We start from the raw sequence: 19,924 nt of genomic DNA on the forward strand, positions 1-19,924 counted from the left end.
ACACAGATTTTTGTAATATCTCTTTGATGAGACTTGCAAGCCTGAGAGGCTCAGCTCGGTGGTGCACTGTATTTCACTTTTTACTGCTTTTTCTAAGGGCAGATCTTAAAAATTGGCAAGCAAAATATTCCTCGAGTCTTGTAGTACTGAGGTGGCTTCCTGTCCCTAAGCCCCACTCTTATTTTTTGGTTCATCATGACAGCATTAGAACTTGGCATAAATGTTTGTAGAGATTTTTCACTGGAGCTCCTGAGTCATTTCAGTGAAGTCATGGCTGATGGAAAAACACCAGCTCTCCTCACATGGGCGTGTCCAGACACAAAACTTGCTGTGAATTTGAGGAAACAGATCAAGGTCTCTCAGATCTCTCCCTAAAACGTATTCTCTTGTTTAATGTTTTTGCTATGGATTATGCTTGATGTATAGATGCATAAAAGAGCTTAAAAATTGGTTGATGCTCCCAGCAGCAGTGCCAGACTGTAGATGCTTTCATTTCCCTTCTCTCAGCTTTTCCATGGAAAATTTCTTAGATAGACATCACGACACTGTAATCTGCACAGAGCAGAGAGCTGGGATCAGCACTGAGGAAGTCTGTGTGTGTAAGAGTGAATTTCTGAGTAAATTTAGAAGCAAGTTGAGTGCTATGGAAACGCTTCTGGGGCAGGTTCTTCAGGGATGGATTGTCCAAGCATGCTTGGTGCAGTCATTGTGCAGCCATCTGCAACTGCACTGGCACACTTCAGCACCAAAATACATTTACATTGGAAGAAATTCTGGTTTTAAAATGTCCACAGTTAAAATTAGAGGGGTTCTTTTCCCTTCTTACCACCTTGTCAAGTGAGGAGGACTTGCCATGTCAAGAGGGCACAGTGTGCCTGTCACAGCTGGGTCTCACAGGGTCTCACTGATCAGAGCAAATTAACTTTCCCTACCTGTTGTAACTGCTGCAGGAGAGAAAGTTATAAGGAATCTTTGTCAGATTATCCCTGTGGGTAGAGCATTCCTCGTTTCTCATGAAAAAGAGAATTGTCCCAAAAACATTTGAGGTCTCACTATTTGTGGAAAGGAAGTTTGTATAAGTAAGACTTAAGTTTTCCTGTGCAGGGTGAGTAAAAGAATGGCATGAATTCAAAAGTGCTGTAGTGATGAGTGTTATTAAAAAAACCAGATATGTGTTTAACTGGTAGGGGAAAACTAGAAAATGGGATGTGTAAGTACATGCTCAGATGTATCAGATGAGGGTGTTCTGATGCCTTCTAGGGCTATAATTGCAAAATCTCCTGACATGACTGGGTGCTGCTCTGTGTCAACCCTATGAAATATGTCTACTGTTTGGGTTTTTTTATGCCTTTGACCAGGAGGTTGTCCTGCCTGATTTGCAGAGGTGCCCTGAAATCCAAATTACACTCTGCCTGTACACTGTTGCTTATTACAAAAAGTGAGGATGTTATTCTTTCACAGCAGCTGCAGGGTCACACACTGCACATACCCAAACTGGCATTCAGTGAGACCACCCAGTAGTTAATACTTCACAAATTACAGTATCATTGGTAATTCAGAGTAAAACACAGGGAAGTACAATGCACATTCATTGGTTTACAGTATTTCAAGTCTGTACATTCTGACTCTTTTTGGACTGTACATACTAGCTTTAGAAAAGGCAGATGGAAAGAAAGGTAAAAAGCTGTCCCTGATGTGTTTATCAAAGCAGGGTAGAAGTAAACTCGTGGTACTTTGTGTGTGCTGAACTATATTCAGAATAAATATCTGTTGAAGTCAGTAATACCAGATCCTTATTCTTTAACATTTTTCGAAAGTATAGAACAATAGTAAACAACTATTAATAATTCCTTTTGTTTAATTTCCTTTGTAGGTATTGTTTTAGTGGCCATAAATCCTTATGAACAGCTGCCTATCTATGGCGAAGATATCATCAATGCCTACAGTGGCCAAAATATGGGGGATATGGATCCACATATCTTTGCAGTGGCTGAAGAAGCATACAAGCAGATGGCCAGGTTTGTAGACCAGAGTCTTGAAGTTGTTTTTCTGAAAGGAATAAAACAAAGTTTCTGGTTGATGCTCTTCTCTTTAATTTATAGCTTCTGAAATATTTTGTAATAACTGTCTTTTATCTGGTGTTTTAGTAGATTTCACAAGGGGAAAAGTTGCCTAAGTTAGTGAACAGCAAAGCTTTATAAATGCTGTGGAGATCATGTCCACTGACACTTAGCAGGAATTACCATAGATCTTGTCAGTATTTAGGTCTAAAATTAGCCCTGTGCTATATGATATGATTGTGGTTTTAAAATTTGACCAGCAAAATAAGGAGATACTTTTTAATGAATTTAATGGATTATTAAAGAGAAAATAAAAGAAAATATTAAAGAGAAGCTAGGTTCTTAGCTGTTTTGTGTTTGTGTGTGATACTGACAAGAGAAGAGAAATCACTGAGCTTAGGAGTGCTATTATAGGCTCCTGGTCATGTCAGTAATGTCCCAGCTACGTAATCTGCCTGTGGCTGTTGTTGACTGGAATTAAGAGGGAGCAGAGGGATGATTGCAAAGAGTGCCTGAGAACTGAGTCTCTAAGGACACTGCCACAGCTGTGCAGGAAATCCTCATTTTGTTAGATGTTGCATCAAAATGAACTTGTCACCCAGGGGTAGTGGTTATCAGAAACTTCTTCCCCTTTGCCCCAAGAGCCTGCAGTTTGGGGAGCTTTTGAAATATTTAGTTTCTAGGATAAAGGTCTTTTGGGCTGCTGTGTGATCTTCGGTTAACAAGATGCTCCCTGGTATCCTCACTGGTTGGCTTCAAGCTGTTGGTTTAGTTTTCCTTGTTGGCAGTACAGCTCACCATCAAATTAATCAAGTGAAACACTGAAAAGTCTCTGGATTATTTGTGATGGCCCTTGAGCTATACTGCAAGTGAGGGAGGCAAGGGGAGAATGGGTTAAAAATTATATAATCTTCATGTTTGAAATCAGCTATCTGTTAATTTAAGAATCTTTATGATAGCTAGAAAAGATGAAATGTTTGTCACATGCACATTTGAATACAGTGATCCACAATACCCAGGTAAAAGATCATTTCAAAATAAAATAGTTCAGTGCAACGTTTCATGACTTAGGGTAATTGCAAAAGAGCCAGTGTTTCAGAAATAACCTCTTCTTGGTTTTACTCCAGCCAGCAGCTCAGTTCTGCACAGCCACTCCCTCCCTCCTGCACTGGGATGTAGAAGAGAAACTCATGGGTTCAGATAAGAACAGGTTCATAATTGAAATAAAGTAAAATAATACAAAATAATTACAACAACAATAATAACAATGAAAAGGAAAGAAAGGAGGAGTAAAACCTAAGAAAAAGAAGTGATGCACAGTAAAATTGCTTGCTGCCCACTGACCAATGCCCAGCCAGCCCCCAAGCAGCCATCAGCTGCTCACAGCCAGCTCCCCCCAGTTCATGTACTGGGCAGGACATTCCTGTGTGTGGAAAATCCCTTGGCCAGTTGGGGTCAGCTGTCCTGGCTGTGCTCCCTCTCAGCTCCTTGTGCACCTGCTCACTGCCAGAGCACGAGAATCTGCAAATCCCTGAGTGCAGGTGAGCGCTGCTCAGCACCAGCCAAGGTGTCACTGTGCTGTCAGCATTATTCTCATAACTCCAAAATGCAGCACTGCACCAGCTGCTAGGAAGAAAATTGCCTCTATTCCAGCTGAAATCAGGACAGCTCTACACCCACACTGTTGAATGGCAGAGATATTTGCCTTACTTCCTTTCTGCTCAGAAAATAGACATATAATCTGGTGTGGAACTACAAAGGCAGAACTGTGTTATAATAGTCACATCTTCATGTCTCTTTCATTGCTGCTGTTTGAAACAGACTTGGTTTTCAAGTCCCTCTAAAACCTGTACAAAATAGATATTTATTAACCTTATTTTATATCTGAGGCTTGGTACAGTGGTCTGAAATTATAGTCAGTGATGGCTGTCATCCTATTAACAATTAAAAAAATTAACAGAATTTTTGTTCTCAGTATTAACCAGTGGAAGTGAGAGGTTGGAGAGGGATCTCTCTCCACTGACCAACTCTAACCCCTGACCTCTTACTGGTGCTGAAACATGAAATTGCTGGATCCCCTGTGTTCTGTGTGCCTGTGCAGTGGAGATGTCTGTCTGGCACCACTGGCATTCTCTGCTCTCGGGCAGACTCAGGGGGCTGAGATTTTGGCTCGAGTTTCCTCTGTGGCTTTTCCTTTTTGTGTTAATTACCTTCTCTTCAGCTCTCACTGCACCCTCTGGCAGTTCTGCTGTCCTGAATAACAACAAACAAGGTGTGGTAGGAGATCCTTTTTGAAACAAATGATGAGAAATTGTATAACTATTGTGATTAGCTTAAATAAACCTTCTGAGTTATTTAAATAATTACTTTATGTGTCTGTTATAAACAATTTGTTATTCTTTTATGACTAACTGACAGTACTTTCATAGTTGCAAACTGAAATTTGGGCACACAATGCAACTGAAAAAAAATTCTCTGCACTGAAGTAACAACTTTATTATTTTAGTTTTTCAATGTTTATTTGCTTTTCTATTTGTTTGGGGTGTTTTGGCTTGTATGTAAGAGCTTGTTCTGTCATTACAATGTACTGATTTTGGTCATTGAGTTTAGTTTTCTATTGCTGCTTACAGTTACCAAATTCCACCCTTTAACTCCTCTGATATTTTTTATACTCTGAACAAATCACCTTTTACTTCTGAATTATGAAGTCAGAGAAGAAGAATTGCAGTTTTACATTTCTGCAGCTGACTATTTAAAAATGAAAATCAGATTGTCTGTGACTGCTGTATTAACATTTTAATAAGTGCATTGTATATTCATGTAGTAGCTAGTCATATGGCATTAATCTGCATTTATGTGTGCAATGGGTGAGATTTATTTTTCTCTTGTTTCTGATCTTTCCTAACTCCATGTTTAAATGATCACTGGCATAATTAGTCATGATGCTCCTATCCTTAAGGCTTCAGTGAGCTCTTCTAAATATTTACTCCTTAGGTCTTCTTGTTAATTTATAATTTAGTGGTTAAGAGTTTGTTCTTTCCAGCTTCATTGCTTCATCTGCTGCAGCTGAGAAACTCCATCAATGTGCATGGTTAACTAAATGATCTCTGGAGCCTTCTTCAGCCAAAGAAAATGCCCCATGGCAGAAATCTGGAAAGCCAATTATTAAATATTTGTGTTATGTTTTCAGAAAAAATACATTGCAAAAATGTTGCCCACTGGAGTGACAGGGATGGAGCTCCCATCTGGCTTGAGCATGAGAAATGATATATAGCAATTGCTTAGGGTTAATTGCAGCACATAAAGATACCTTTGCCTGTGTCATTTCCTGGCCAGTGGGAGCCAGATGATGGGGTAGATGCTGCTGGAAGTGTGGGGCTGTTTGAGCCTCTCTGTTTCCTCTGGCTGCAGCAGTTCTGTCACCAGTGTCCTGTGCAGGGCTCGTGGGAGGGAACAGGGCTGGACTTTACCTATAGCCAGCAGTGCAAGAAGTGCTTACTGTTTACTTGGTAGTCTCTTGTCTTTTTTGGTGCTGGAAAACATGCACAGCTCTTAAGACTAATCTCATTTTGGATTATTCTTTCCTTTTCCCCCTTCTCTTCTCTTCCTTCCTTGTCATCTGTGTCTTCGTACCTTTTCCCTTTTCTCTCTCCATCTCCTGCTGCTCTTCTGCACTTACTGACAGCTTTGTTTCAAACACCTTTCCTCTGCTGTTCCTAAAATAAGCAATGATCTAGTTTTACAACTGCACTTAAACTGTGTTAGGCTTAGGGTTCTGAGTGTTTCCTCCTTACCAGTATTGCTTTGGGTTGTATGAGCCTGCAGACCACAGATGGGAGGGTTTGGAGCAGATTTGTCCTCCCCAGGGGGAAGGGAGCAGGATCATTCAGCTGGGGACATGTCCACGTGGCTTTTGTGCAGAATGCTTTGGTTTGGTTGTGTAGGTACAGCTCTAACAAGCTGTGCTTTGGGAAGAGCTGGGACCTGCACTCACAGGGCTCTCCTCAGCAGTGGCAGTGTGTTGTCTGTGGATAGCTCACTCCATTTGGGTGAATATAGACAGGTTTGGGACTGTTCAAGGCAGATGAGTGACAAAGAAGGAAGAAAATTATTGTTGAAGAGTATATTTTTGTCCCAGAAATACAAACCTCAATGCCAGCATGTGTGTGTTTGCATTTGTTTAACACTGCCATGCATGCCACCTTTGTATTGTCAGTGTTTTCAAATTGTTAATAAAACCCAAGTTCAGTCTTCAGTTTCCCCTCAGTGGTAACTGTGAAAATTGAAGCAAAGCTTCAGTGCCAAACATTTTATTTTTTATTTTCAGTTACAACTTCAGTAGGAATTGTAACTGTCAGCAGGTATGGCTCATTTTCTTTGTAATATTCAATAGAATATTCAATAGAATACTCAATATATTTTTAACACTATGGTTTGCAGAAGGTGAAGTCTTGAAACTGTAGAGAATTGCAATAATGTATGAGAGTTATGATTAACAGTTTCCTGACACTGCTAGGGAAAAATCACTCCTTTACAGGATTCTTTCACCTGCCTAGTGATGGTCTATTAAAGTAATTAAGATAATGTATTTTTTTAACAGCACTTTGTTGCTCTGATTTGTTCCATCCTGTTTCTGGTTGATGGCAGATACAGCAGATTCAATTTAATAAATTAACTTCGAGATTTCTTTCTGATTAATTAGTAAGGTTGTCAAGCATTGCTGAAGTTGAAAGTAACCTCTGCAAACAGAATTGCATTCTGATAAGATCCATATAAAACTTAATGAATACCTGTATGGAAAACAAGAGTGTTTAAAGCATCAATTTCCAAAGTTTTGCTTTTTCTGTTTGGACAAAGTGTAGTGATTTATTTTGTGGTACTGTGTAGTCTTTTCATTCAATTACCTTTAATAAGCAGGCTGCCTCTCTGTTTTGTCAGCTTTTCTGTGTGTTTCTGATGGCTTTCACCTACAGGAAGATATTTTTCTATCACTTTTTGTTCAAAAGTAAGCTTGGTGAGCTGTTGAGTAGGTGTTTTGAAAGCATCTTTACTGACAGTCTCCAGTTATCCCAAGCATCCCAAGATGATGTCCTCTTATAAAAATGCACATTTGCTCAGCTGCTGCTTTGCTTCTGAGCATCTGATAAATGGATACTGGGTTTTCCCCTGGCAGAAGCAATGACAGGGATGATTAACAACCTGTCACAGATCTGCATCCAGTAATGGAATGAGAGCCTGCTGTGGTGGGTGCTGGACAAACATACAGCGGCCTTCCTCCACTTTTGGCCTTGACATAGGACTTCTTGAGTTAAAGATCTGCCTTGAAAAGAGATGGTATTTCTGGGACCCTGTTGTTAGAATGCAAAGGGGAAAATCTGCCTTCCTGATGAGATGATTTTGGAGTAGTCTCTGACACTTGGACCCTGACTTTTTATGATGTTACAGGTCCAAGATGGCAAAATCAACTTGATACAACGTAAGGGACTACTTGTCCAAGCAGCTTGATGGTTTTAGGCAACAAAAGGGTTAAGTGTGGTTGTAGCTGGAAGCTGGAGTTCATGTGAGGTGTCCTGCTGGTAGCTAAGCAATGAGCTTTCCTAAACTGTTGCAGGAGTGACCTCTGACTAATCCCTGGATAAATCAGTTGCATAGTGCTGGCTCATCTTTGTGCTCCTCTGGAGTGCAATCTGTCATGGGTTTGTAGCATGTGCTGACCTCAGTTTTCTTCATTTGTATATGGGAGATGTTACTGACAATTCATTATCTTTTCACCTTTTGACATTTTTACAGTCAAGAGCTGTATTTCCTGGATGTAATTATAATGGCAAGTGATGCATTTTGTTAATTAAAAAAAAAAAAAAAGTACATCTTCTGGTTGTGAGAGTGTTGCAGAATGCTTCTTTTGAGATGTTGTTGAAGAGAAACAAAGATTCTTAAGAACTTGAGCTGTTTTGGAGTGGTTGAGTTTGCAGCTGGAACAGACTCAAGAGAATTCAGGTTGTAAATGATATTATTTTATCTTTGCACGTTCAGTGAGCAGATGCCAAAGTACTTTACTTTGGGAGAGAGGAGAGATAAACATCATTACTTCCATTGTATGAGTTGAAGCAGACATGGGGATTGGGAGGGCAGCTTTGGGGAGTTCACCAAGGTGGCAAAAGCAGGGTGTTGAGCCCCTGAATCAGAAGTCCTGGTCCTGTGTCTGGTGACTTGATGACACCAGCTTGACAATAAAATCTGTGAGAAGTACATAACTGATAGTGCAGTTCAGTTCAGTGCTCTCAGTGTACAAAAATGAGCAAATGAGCTGCATTTTTCATCCCCTCCTTTCCTGCAGCATTAAGGGGTCTCTGTACCAGGTAACATGTATTGTTAATAACATTTGCTGTCAATGAAGGTTTCATGTGTTGCAGGCACTTGACAAGCCTCACCAAAGCCTGTCTCCTCTAGTACTGGAGTCTGAATTTCTGCTTGTGTAGAAGACAAGGAGAAGGTGGTGTGTTGTGGCCAGGCCTGCATCAGCACAGAGTTGGTTGCAGGCACTGAGTTTCCTGTTCCCTGCCCTGTGCTCACAACATCCTCTTTTCTCCAGCAGCTGAAGATATCAATGAGAAATGCTGTTAGGCTTAAAAGAAAACAAGTTAAACTGGAAATATATTTAGAAATAAGATTAAAGAACATTGTTTACTGCACTGATGTTTCATGCTTATTAAAAGTGAACGCTTTTTACGAAGAATTAATTTAGTGCTTAGTCAGGAGCGATTGTTATGACTCAAGGTTGCAGCTGAAGAATTCTCTGAATTGTTAATATGGGGTGTCTGTGAAGACTGGGATGTGTCAGGCCAGAGCATGTTAGATCCAGGCAGTCAGAATAAACCAGTGGATACAGCCTGTGAAAGTGGAACAGACAGAAATGTGGCTGCTGTTCTGTGCTTGCTTCTGGGACAAAGCACTTGTAACTCACTTTTGTGTTCTTCTGCTGTTTGCCCACAGTATTGCTACAGAACGGTTCAGAGCACTTCAGGTGCTGATAATCATCCTTGGCACTTACGTAGCACTTTGCACATTTTGGGTGTTTTAGAGACATTACCTTGTTAATCCACACACCAGCCCTTTGAGGGTGGAAAAAATGAATTATCTGTGTCAGGCTGCACCTTTTGGGATGTGCCAATACCAGTGGATTCGGAGGCTTTGGCACTGGGAGCGTCGCGGTGACGCGGCTCCACAGGGAAAGGAGGAAAGTGCCCTCTGTTCAAACAGCACTGCAAGAGGGAAACTTGGAAAATGAAGGGTGGTAGGGGTGAAGGTAGAGCACTTACCAAGTCTGCCTGGTAGCAGTGAGTGAGCTCAGCAGCTGCAGAGAAAATGGCAAGGTGTGTTTGTGCAGTGTGGCTTGGAAGCAGTAAGAGGATAGAGCAGGGGAGCTTTCCTATTTTAAGGAGACCACTAGCCAAATCCAGAGACAGGGGATAACAAAAATTATTTTAGGCTGTGAAAAACTTTGTGATTAAAATAGTTTATTTGGAAGGTTGATGAAGGGCAAGATGCTGCCTCCTGCCCCAGTGTGAGAGGTGCCAAGAAGGCAGCCCGGAGCTGGATGCTGCTGCTGTTTTCCATCAGCCCAAGAGCATTAGAAAACTGCTGAATGAATTCTTGTTTATTTATTTATTTATTGAACAGTTAAATTACTTCTGTTTGAAAAGCAAATCCTGGGTTTGTAGAGTTGCCAGGTTTTAAAATGGCTTCTAGCAGATGCTGCCTGCCCTGGGCTGAGTTTCAAAGGCTTTTGCACTGAAGGAGTGCAGCTGAGCATGCACAGCCTTGTTTGCTGCCACACAACACTGCCCTTAGGCAGGTTGAAGCTAAATATATTGCATTGACTCGTGTTAAACCTCCCAGCACTGGTGGGTTTTACAGCTGCCTTTTATTTTAAGATAAGTGGAGAAGTAATTTTGGTCTTCTAGAAAAACAAGTGACTGTAACAGTGGGAGCATCACAGAAAAATGGAGCACAGCTGCCCCAAAAATGAACCTGGGACCTACTGAGACAGGGGACTGAGAGGGCAGGTCTTGAGGAGAGCACAGGCTGCTCAGTTTGCAAGAAAAAGCTAAATCCTTGTATCACTCCAAAACCACATTTTGTGCTGAAAAGAGAGGAATGTCCTGTAAAAAAAAAAAAAGTTGCTATGTTTTGGTTTCAAGTTTACAATCACTGTTTATTTCAGCGTTTACTAAAATCAGATATATTTAGTGAGCCTTCAGATGAGTTGTGCAAAACCTTATTTATCTTACACCATGGATTTGTCTTTCTGATACTTTATTCTTCTGTCTCCATTTTGTTAGCTGTGCATCCTCTTTCCTTTGGGAGATGCCAGTCCCCTGGAGCCAGGGCTACCTTTAGCCTGCAGGGGCTGGCCCTGTGTCTGGGAAGGTCCTTCCCAAATCTCTTAAGGAGTTAATCAAGCTGCTTTCTCTGCAGCTCACAAAACATTCAGTACTGCAGAGAACTCTTGGCTGTATATTGATACCTGATGAATTCTGATGGGTTTCACAAGAAAGGGGTTCAAAATTTTTTCTGTGGATAATATTCCAAGACTGAATGAGCGGTTTGGAATATGTGGAGCATTAGATGTATTTTTCTGTTTGGAATAGGTGGAGTATTAGATGTATTTTTTTGTTCTTTGATTCCATGATTCTTATAACAGCAGTACTTCCAGGTTATTTGGGAACATCAGTAAAGCAGTTATAGTGATATTTAACACTTTCATGCTGATTTAAATGCAGTGTATAAACTTCATTTGTTTTGGCTTTGTTACCAGTGCCTCATGGTGAGGGAAATGATCATTATTAAACAGATTTATTTAGTCATGCTGTCAAAGATCTGTGGATGTTCTGACTGTAGATACTTCAGGTTATTTTGGTCATGTGCTGACCCAGATATGCAGTGGGGATACTGAGAGATTGATTGCAAAAATAGGGTGTTTACTTTGGTCAGTTTTGTTTATAATGCTGGAGACACTAAATCATGTCAGCTGCATATATGTGTATGTATCCTTGAGAGGTTTGGAAATCTGCTTTAAGGTGTAGAACATGAAACATAGCTTAAACTAAGTTTTTTTGATCCTTAATTAATCCTGTGTCTCTCAGAGAAGCTGCAGCTGATGAAAGAACATCAAGATTTCAAAACTGCCAGCATTTCAGAATGACTCCTATCTGACCTTTCAGCAATGTCATTAGTTTTGAAGTTATTTTCTTGGGTTGGATTTCCTGCTGCCATAATTCATCTGTAGGATGGCAAAGCACTAAGTTCCTTTTCTGTCTTTGATGGCATGACGCACGTTGATGTTCGTGGTACTTATGTGTGTGCTGAGAACAGGATCTCTCCCAAATGTTCCCTGAGTCACAGGTTCCTTCCCTGGGAGTTTGTCAGGTACTTTGATCATAGAAAATTCACTGTTTTGAGAATGTGAAGCAATTTCAGGCTTACAAGTCTATCTTATCACCACAGAACTGCAGTAGAAGAACCAGTGAGATAAAGAAGACCAAACTGTCACTGCTAGATTAAATAAAAACTATTTCTTCTGTACTTGCATTGAAGCAGTAGGGGATTTTAATATTTGAAGATCCCAGGATCAGGTCTTCAGCAACAGTTTGTGCTGTTTTGAGTTAAATGAAGATGAGATGGTCATATACAATGGGGTTGATGCACTTACCCATAACTTAAATCAGGAAAAGAATAAAGCAATAGCAACTCCACAAAGGGAAGAAAAAAAGGGGAAAAAAGAGAAAAGCTAGTAGATTTAATTAATTAACATTTTAACACTGAGGCAGGGAGGGGAGTGGTGAGGCAGTCCTGGAAGTGGTGGCCTTCAAACCACCCTGACAAGAAGCTTCCTTAAAAATATCAGCACCTTGGCAATGTTCTCAAGGTTAACAAACACAGACAATTTAGGATCAAAGGCAAACTAAGTACTAATGTTCTTCTCATCAAATTGCCCTGTTATTTGCTTTCTTCATTATATATTAAGGATATTGCACTCTGATCTTTTCTGCCAGTCTCATCTGTGTTATGACATGGAGACAATTCAACTTTGAAGTAGCTCATCACAGGCAAGCTTTTCAAAGTCCACATCAGAATCTTTTCAAATCACCTATTGATGATACAGTTTTTCCAGGGAGAGATGCTGGTAGCTGGGGTAGGAATGGATTGATAGGAATATTGAGGTTGATGTCAATAATTTCAGTATTCCTTTTGTTGTCAGTAATTCTATATTCCTTTTGTTTGTTTTCCCAAGTTGATGTTTGTGGAGGGGTGTGCTTATGTACATTTATTTAACATTATGTGCTGTGGAGTCATGAGTCTGAAAGCCAAGATCAAGTGATACATCTGATGCATCAGTCATAGGAAGCAAAAAAAGTACAAAAAAAAATGTGCTTTGATGATTCAATTGAATAGCTTTGGGCTTCTTTAATCCTCTCTGAAATGCTTATTGATAGAGAGGTCTAACTTTTAGTGTTCCTGCTTCAGAGAGAGATTTTCAGTTGGTGCAGAGGGAGAAGGTAAACAAAGATCTCTGTAAGGATTTTTCTCTCTGTATACAGTCTTGATTATCCTGATCTGTTTGGACAGTTTGCTGTGGAAGTGATGACTTTGATGCAGTAAGCTGTTTTGGTTTTTGTGGGAAGCAGCTTAAGTGCATGCAGTGATCTTGAATGAAAATTGTTTGAAAATTGACAACTTTGCCTTTAATATTAGCGGCTTTGATGTTTCAATTATTGCACTTGGTTTCTCTTTTTTTGCAAGGTGATGTCTTTAAAACCACTTGCTGGTTGCTTGTGCATTGTCATTTCATTCATAATCTGCCAAATCCTTTTCTGTATGTAAGATAACTCAAGACAGCTTGCAGCACTCTTGTGCTTCCTCAATGCTGAACCTTCTTTGAGCAGAAACTATCTTCAGTGTTAAATTTTGCAACATTTATTCAAAGCATAAGGCGCCCCTGTTGCTATGTAGGCTGTAATCTCAAGATTCCAGGAACAAGGTAAGACTACATCTTTTCAGTTTTGGCTCTCTGACAGTGAGTTTCCTCATAAACATACTGCCTGTCAACAAAATTTTGTAGATAAAGTAAAATTATCTTTAAAAATTACCAGCCTATGCAGAAATCTGTTTCTGCATTATTTTTTGTGATAGAGAACACTTTAAATTACCAGTTAGGTGTTCTGAAGTGTGTCCTCATTCTTGTATTTATCAAGAAACAGCTGTTGCCTTCACATGATTCCCAAAGTATAGGTCTGAGACAATTTATATAGAAGATTTTTGAACCAAATCCTCTGCTACAGCAAGCAATCTCAGCCTATCATTTCACATCTCAGCTTGTGAAGTGTCTGGGCCTGTCAATTTAAAATGGCACTTTTAATGTAGCTTTGTCATTCCTTTATTCTTCTGCTGTTCAGAAACAGCAAAAGCTGAATGTGAGCCTGACTGATGCCTGAACATAACATGGTGTTTCCATGAGTGCTAAATTGCTCCCAGTCAAACTGTTTCAGTCTTATCTTTTCAAGATAATTTGGCTTAATATTGCATCACAGTGATGTAGTTCTGTGTGCTAGGATCTGATTGCTATCTGCCTTTGGGGGAAAGAGGACTCCTCCACCTCTCATCTCCCAGATTGCTTTTCCTCATTTCTGTTTGCAAAAGCATAATTAAAATGTTCCCTCCATTCAGAAGTAATTTTTAAATCATCTACTCACACGTTTTAGTCAGAGAAAAAACTGCAGGAAGATGAAGTATTGCGTGAAATGTGGTCTCTGGCTGCAAAGTGGTGTCACACATGAAGCTGTTGCCCTACTTACTTGTTTCATTGGCTGAATGTTTTAGTTACAGCTTTTATTTTTCTGACTAGGGACATGTTAAGTACTCAAAATATCGGGTCAAAGGTCAGGGGCTAATGACTTAACTAAAAATAACCCTAAAGGTGTAATATGTATCTGAGAAATGACTTGGGGAGTGTCACTTTTGTTTTCTGGGGATTTTTTCCTTTGTTTTGATCTTTTAAATTTTGTTTCATTTTTAACACAGCCTGATCATGAAAATTTCATTTGACATAAACAGAGACTATTCTTCAGACCACTGGTTATACCAAATCATAAAAAATAATATATTTCATACATCATCCAAGGGGCTTTGATGCTTGTTAACTTGTTATTTTTCTTTTTAATGTGGTGTTTTGTTTCTTTAAAGTTTTATGTTGTTAAGAACTTTCTGCTGAGCTGGCAGAGCTGCCTGGCAGGACCACTCCACCCTCCTCCAAGACTAAACATCTCTCAGCCTGTGGTAGGATGTCCATAGGCCATGTCTTCCCTGGGGCTGTGGCAGGAAGAGCTCATCCCCTGTCTCTGTTTGGGTTTGTTTTACACTCTCCTTTCTCCTTCAAATGCCCAGCGTGATCTCGGGCATTTAGTTGTGTTTTCCTTTCTCTCTGCCAAAAAGCACAAAGAATAATATGCTAGAGGATGGCCACTGCAGTGTGTTAAAGCAAAACAATGGATTAATGTACTGGTGAGGACAAGAGCGGCCCTGAGCGTGGATGGAGCTCTGGCAAGAGGGCTCTGCTGCAGGCAGTGAGGGAGCCCTTTGTTTGTCATCATGGCTGGGGCTGCTGCAGACACAGAAAGTCACTGCAGAAGGGACAGCAGCGATGCTTTCAGCTCACACAGAGCCAACCCTCTCTTCTCCAGGCCAATGTATGCAATGCATATGTGTGTATGTACTTTCACAGGAATATAATAATGGATCCCTTATTCCTGAGCACATGAGTGTGTGCTAAGGAGAAGAGTAGTCTTCATATCTTATGACATGGGGGAAAGAAACTCTGGCTAATTAGCAACAGTATTAAAGAAAAATTATTTTAAACTCATTTTTTTATTATTGTTTTTGCAAAAGTGGAACTCCTGAAAAGAGACTAAGGTCTGCAAAACCGGTGTGTATTTTTCATGCTCCCACATGTGTCCTTCAGGAATGTGACAGTTAGAATGAGACACCTTTATTTCCATGTCCTTTCTTGGCAAAAGTGCTTGTTTTTTATTGACAGTTCTGTCAGAAGTCTGTTTTGTCAGAAGTCTGAGTGAGTCTTGTGTTCCTTGGTTTTCTGAAACCTTTTTGTACCTTGGGATCTAAAAAGTCGTAACCATCAGAGAATCCACTTCATAGACTTGAGCTTCCTCAGTCTTCGTGTATTTAATGATATTTATTACATGAAACAGCTGGTGATCTACAAATGAAGAGCTTGTTATGTTGTTGCCTATCTCCTGTATTAGGCAGTCCCTGAAATAAGACCAGAAGTTTCATATTTTAGAATGGCATGGGATTTTCTTTTTTCTATTTGAAAGGATACAGGAAGAAAAATGAGAGAATGGTGCCAGTCCTATGAAGAAATGGTTGGTTTTGACTCACTGCAGGAGCTGTCTGTGGGGGAGGAAAATTGTTTGTTACCGGTTGTCCCAGTTAGCAGTGGATTTTAGGCATTTACTTGGATTTCTCCTGCATCCTGCTGCTGCTCTGTTTGAGCTGGAGGATCCATAACTCCTGCAGCTTCCTGAGCCACAGGCTCTCTCCCACACACCTCTGTCTACCACGAGTGAACTCTGTGAGGGGGAATGGGGAAGAAACAAGAGTGTTTCTTCTTCATTTTCCAGCTGGAAATCTTCAAAGTTACTGCAAGCTGTCCCAGGCACACAGACCTCCCTCAGGGTCCTGCAGAGGCTGGATGGCCACTGGCACATGAGGCCTCATCCAAGGGAGGGATGAGACTTGTGGCCAGGGCTGGCATCTCTGGCAGCTGGGTTTGTGACCTGGGCTGCACATGGTGGGTTATCAGCTGAAGAGTTCTGCTGTCCCACAGCTCTCCCACTGAGGCTGACAGCTTGGCGTGTATGAATGTGGGAACTGTGCTCTAGTCATTCGCACCTATTGCATGTGTTACATGCAAGTTGAGAACATAAAATTAGGTTGCTTTGATCTTCTTAACACTTTGCTATTAAATTTAAAGCAGCACTCAGCCATTCCAAGTAAATCCTTTTTACCAAAATGTGGAAAATCTGCCTCAACTGGTACCTTAATTTGGTAGACAAATACTGCCTTGGCTGTCCCAGGGATGAGTGACTGAACTCCTTCAGCCTGTGGCTTTGAGAGCAGCACAAAGTGGATGCTGGACCTGTGCTCTTATCTGAGGGCTTGGCATTGTTTTTGAAGATAAGTAGTACCTTGAGAATTGCAGCAGGGCCTGTGAATAGTTGTTACCCAGAGCCTGTGCCCACAGGTGATTAACTGGGCCTAACTCCTCAGTTATTGTGGGGTCTTGTCCAGTTTATAGGGCCCTCATACCTGATGGGACTTGAATTGGCTTGAGTTGACAGAATAGGTCAGTTGACGTGGATGGAGCACTCCCTTGGAGAGAACAGTACTAACAGAGTCAGTAGTTCCATCAAAGACCACAGGAAACCAGTGGAAGACCAAATGGATTTGATGAGAATGGTGTTTTAACTCCAGGGTGGGAGATAGAGATGGTCACCATTCTTCTGGCAGGTGGGAAGGCCTGGCCAGGCACCCGAGGTATCTGAGGTACCTCTGAGGTTATCACAAGCATTGACATTGTCCTGGGAGAGAGGGAGGAGGAGGAGGAGGAGGAGGAGCTCTTGCCTCTGGGGCTATGGTGCATTAGAGGCCATGCTGAGGGACATGCACACAATCCTGTTTCCATTTGGGATTGGTAGTATGTTGGGATACCAATGGGCTCATAAGCATGACACATAACACCAATTTGAGACAAAATCACCAATTTTTAACTGAGGTGGGCAGGCCAAACACAGAAAAGGAACACATGTAATTTATACATGTTTGATAAATAGCTACATTATTTCATCAGCAGGGCTTTTTTTATCATCCCAGAAGCAGAATCCAGATCTTCTGCCAGGCCTTTAGGCTACAGAAACCATAGGTAGTTTTTCCATGCATATGTCTTTGATTTCCCTGCACAGCATTTCCTGATGCCATTGGCAGGCCTGCAGACTGTCACTGTGCTGCCTGAGCATGGAGGTGCCTGAAGTGTCATTCACAGCTCCTGTGCTGTGAGGACAGCCTGGTCTGTACCTTGCCTGTGCTCCCTGTGTTCCAGCCCCAGCTGCATAAAGCTTTGAGGGAAAGTTTTATTCCTCCTTTTGCCTTTTTTCATGTTAGTGTGTAAAAGAGAATTAAGCTTACCTAACTCATAGGAGTACTTAAAAATATATTTTAACTTCATTTGCTTTGAAAATGTAAAAGCTTTATAAAGCACATATGGTCTTTATTTTAAAAGTTTTGCGCTCTATTGATGTTAATTTCTGTGTTATTTTGTAGTGTGTTGTTTACTCATATAATTTGGTTTATGCTCAGAGTTCTCTTTGAGTTGAGATAAAACTGTTTTAGGAGCAAATGGAAATTATTCTTTTTTACAAGAGAAGAATTTTTTTCACAACAAAAGAACTGTCTTCACTCCAGAGCTGCTATCTGTGTCCTGAACAGCCATGCTTGAATTTTTCAGATTCAGAACAATTTTGGGATAAGCTGGTGATTAGAACAGAGGGACCAAAGGTTTCTGTGGCTGACTCAGCTGTTGATTTCTCCCTCTGTAAGATGGCATTCATGATCTTTACTAATGACCACTGATAATTTAGTGGAGCACTGTATCACAGACTCTGTATAGATGTAGCTGCAGAAGTATGTAGTGAATAGCAGTAACAGATCCTTTGCCATAGCCAGGTTCTCTAGAGCAGCTCTGCTGGCTGGCTGGGCTGTCACAGCTCATCCTGTCCATCCTGGAGGAGCATCCTGCTGGCAGGCAGTCCAGCCAGCCTGTCAGGAGCTCGGGAACTAACTGCCTTGTGTCTGCCACCTGCACTTACCTGATGCTGTACTGCTAACATTTATGGTGGAGGGCTTGTTGCCAAGCTGTGGACAGAAAATAAGTGTCCTTGAGAGAACAGCTGGGAATTCACGTGTGTTTGTGTTTCAGAGATGAGCGAAATCAGTCAATCATTGTCAGTGGGGAATCTGGAGCTGGGAAGACTGTCTCTGCCAAGTATGCCATGAGGTACTTTGCCACGGTCAGTGGATCTGCCAGTGAAGCCAATGTTGAGGAGAAGGTCTTGGCCTCCAACCCCATCATGGAGGTAAGAGAGCTACTGCACCAAACCCCACCCTTCAGCTTCAGTTATTACTGGGACAAACATAAGCATTAAACAGAGAGAGCAATCCATACTTCTTAAGAACATATATAAATATGCAGTAAAGTTTTGCGTTTAACACATCTACAAGGAGTTGCTTTAGATGTCATTTTTGTAACATTTATGAAAGACTGAGAGAAGATGGGAGGTAATGTTTCAATATTGTTATTGTATTTCACATAAAGTTATTTTTATGTGAATACTGCTTAAAGTCTCTTCAGCTTTGTTACTGGTAGTTCCCAGACTGCTGGCCAAATGCAGTCAGACAAGACTGGTTTTGTGTGTGTATCCAAAGCTGTTGGTCTTACCCACCAAATATGTACAATGCACAGTGGGGGCCAGTAGGTTGTGTGTTCTAAAAGGAAGTAAAGCAAATGTTAAATTTTAGGAAATAATATTAGAAAAGAGAGACTGAGAAAACAGTTACGTGAGATGCACACAGTTTCTATCAGAGGAAAAAAACATAATTTTGCTATAATTATCTCAGACTCATGTTTCGGCTCTGGAAATTGTTGTACCCAACTGTAGTCAAGTCCAAAAGCCATTAGCTTTGGAGGGCAGGTGCTGGCAGTAGCCTTTGAGAGGACATGTACAATTCCTCCTGCTTCAGGGTCTCTGTTCTCTGGGAAGCTCAGGAGACACTAATTCTGATGTCACAGCCAAGCAGAAAAGATTTTGTAGACGTGTCTGAATTGTTTCTCATGTCTTTGCCTACATATGTAGATTCAAGTTGTGGCTGAAGCTAAGGAACTATGTGAAGAAATAATTCATCAGAGAGAATGTCTTGGGGGAATTTCTGGAGAAATCTGTAGGCACACACATACTCATGCCTATCTATGAACAGCCAAGGAAAATGCTTTAGGAGCACTGATGCCTTGGTAAATGGTGGGCATCTCTCTGCAGTAGTGTGAAAGATCATGAGTAAATAGAATGCATGCAGTGAAATGTGAAATGCTGCCATGGTTTTTTTTTCTCAGGTACTTAAAAAAATAACTGTGTTTTATTCCTCCTTTCCTCCCGGCATGAGGAGTTCATGATACTCAAAACTATAGCTGCCCCATCCCAGTTGTGTGTGTCTGTCACAAGGTAATTGTGCCTGGTTTGTGGTGCTGTGTGGTGTTTGGAAATTTCTGCAGTGGGATAAAACAAGCTGTGCTGTGCTGGGCAGTGACTCGTGCAATGTCCAGCCACGGGAGGAAGCCAAGGAGCTGAGCCTTGCCTGGAGCTGCAGCTGTCCCTGGGGCTGGGCCCTGTGCCCTGGGAGCAGTGGTGGCTGTGCAGGTGGGAGCTGAGCCCAGAGAACACCTTGTGCTGCCCCGGTGCTCTCAGGAGGTGCCACACCCCGGCCAGGGCCACACTGGCATCCCGTGTGGGGCTGATGGGGGCTGAGTCCCCTCCTGCCCTGTCCTGTCCTGCCCTGTCCTGCCCTGTCCTGCCCTGTCCTGTCCTGTCCTGCCCTGTCCTGCCCTGCCCTGCCCTGTCCTGTCCTGCCCTGTCCTGCCCTGTCCTGCCCTGTCCTGCCCTGTCCTGCCCTGTCCTGCCCTGCCCTGTCCTGCCCTGTCCTGCCCTGTCCTGTCCTGCCTTGTCCTGCCTTGTCCTGCC

General features: G+C 41.5%; 1 protein-coding gene across 1 annotated transcript in view; it reads left to right on the forward strand.

Annotated features, from left to right (window-relative positions):
* Nucleotides 1-19,924, forward strand: part of MYO5A (myosin VA) — an 86,998-nt gene that overhangs the window by 13,355 nt on the left and 53,719 nt on the right. The window contains exons 5-6 of the mRNA XM_033517030.1: nt 1,874-2,018; nt 18,112-18,268. Coding sequence (XP_033372921.1) covers nt 1,874-2,018; nt 18,112-18,268 — 302 coding nt within the window. The remainder of the gene's footprint in view (nt 1-1,873; nt 2,019-18,111; nt 18,269-19,924) is intronic.

Source organism: Parus major, chromosome 10 (assembly GCF_001522545.3).
Source record: "Parus major isolate Abel chromosome 10, Parus_major1.1, whole genome shotgun sequence".
NCBI classification, from domain to species: domain Eukaryota; kingdom Metazoa; phylum Chordata; class Aves; order Passeriformes; family Paridae; genus Parus; species Parus major.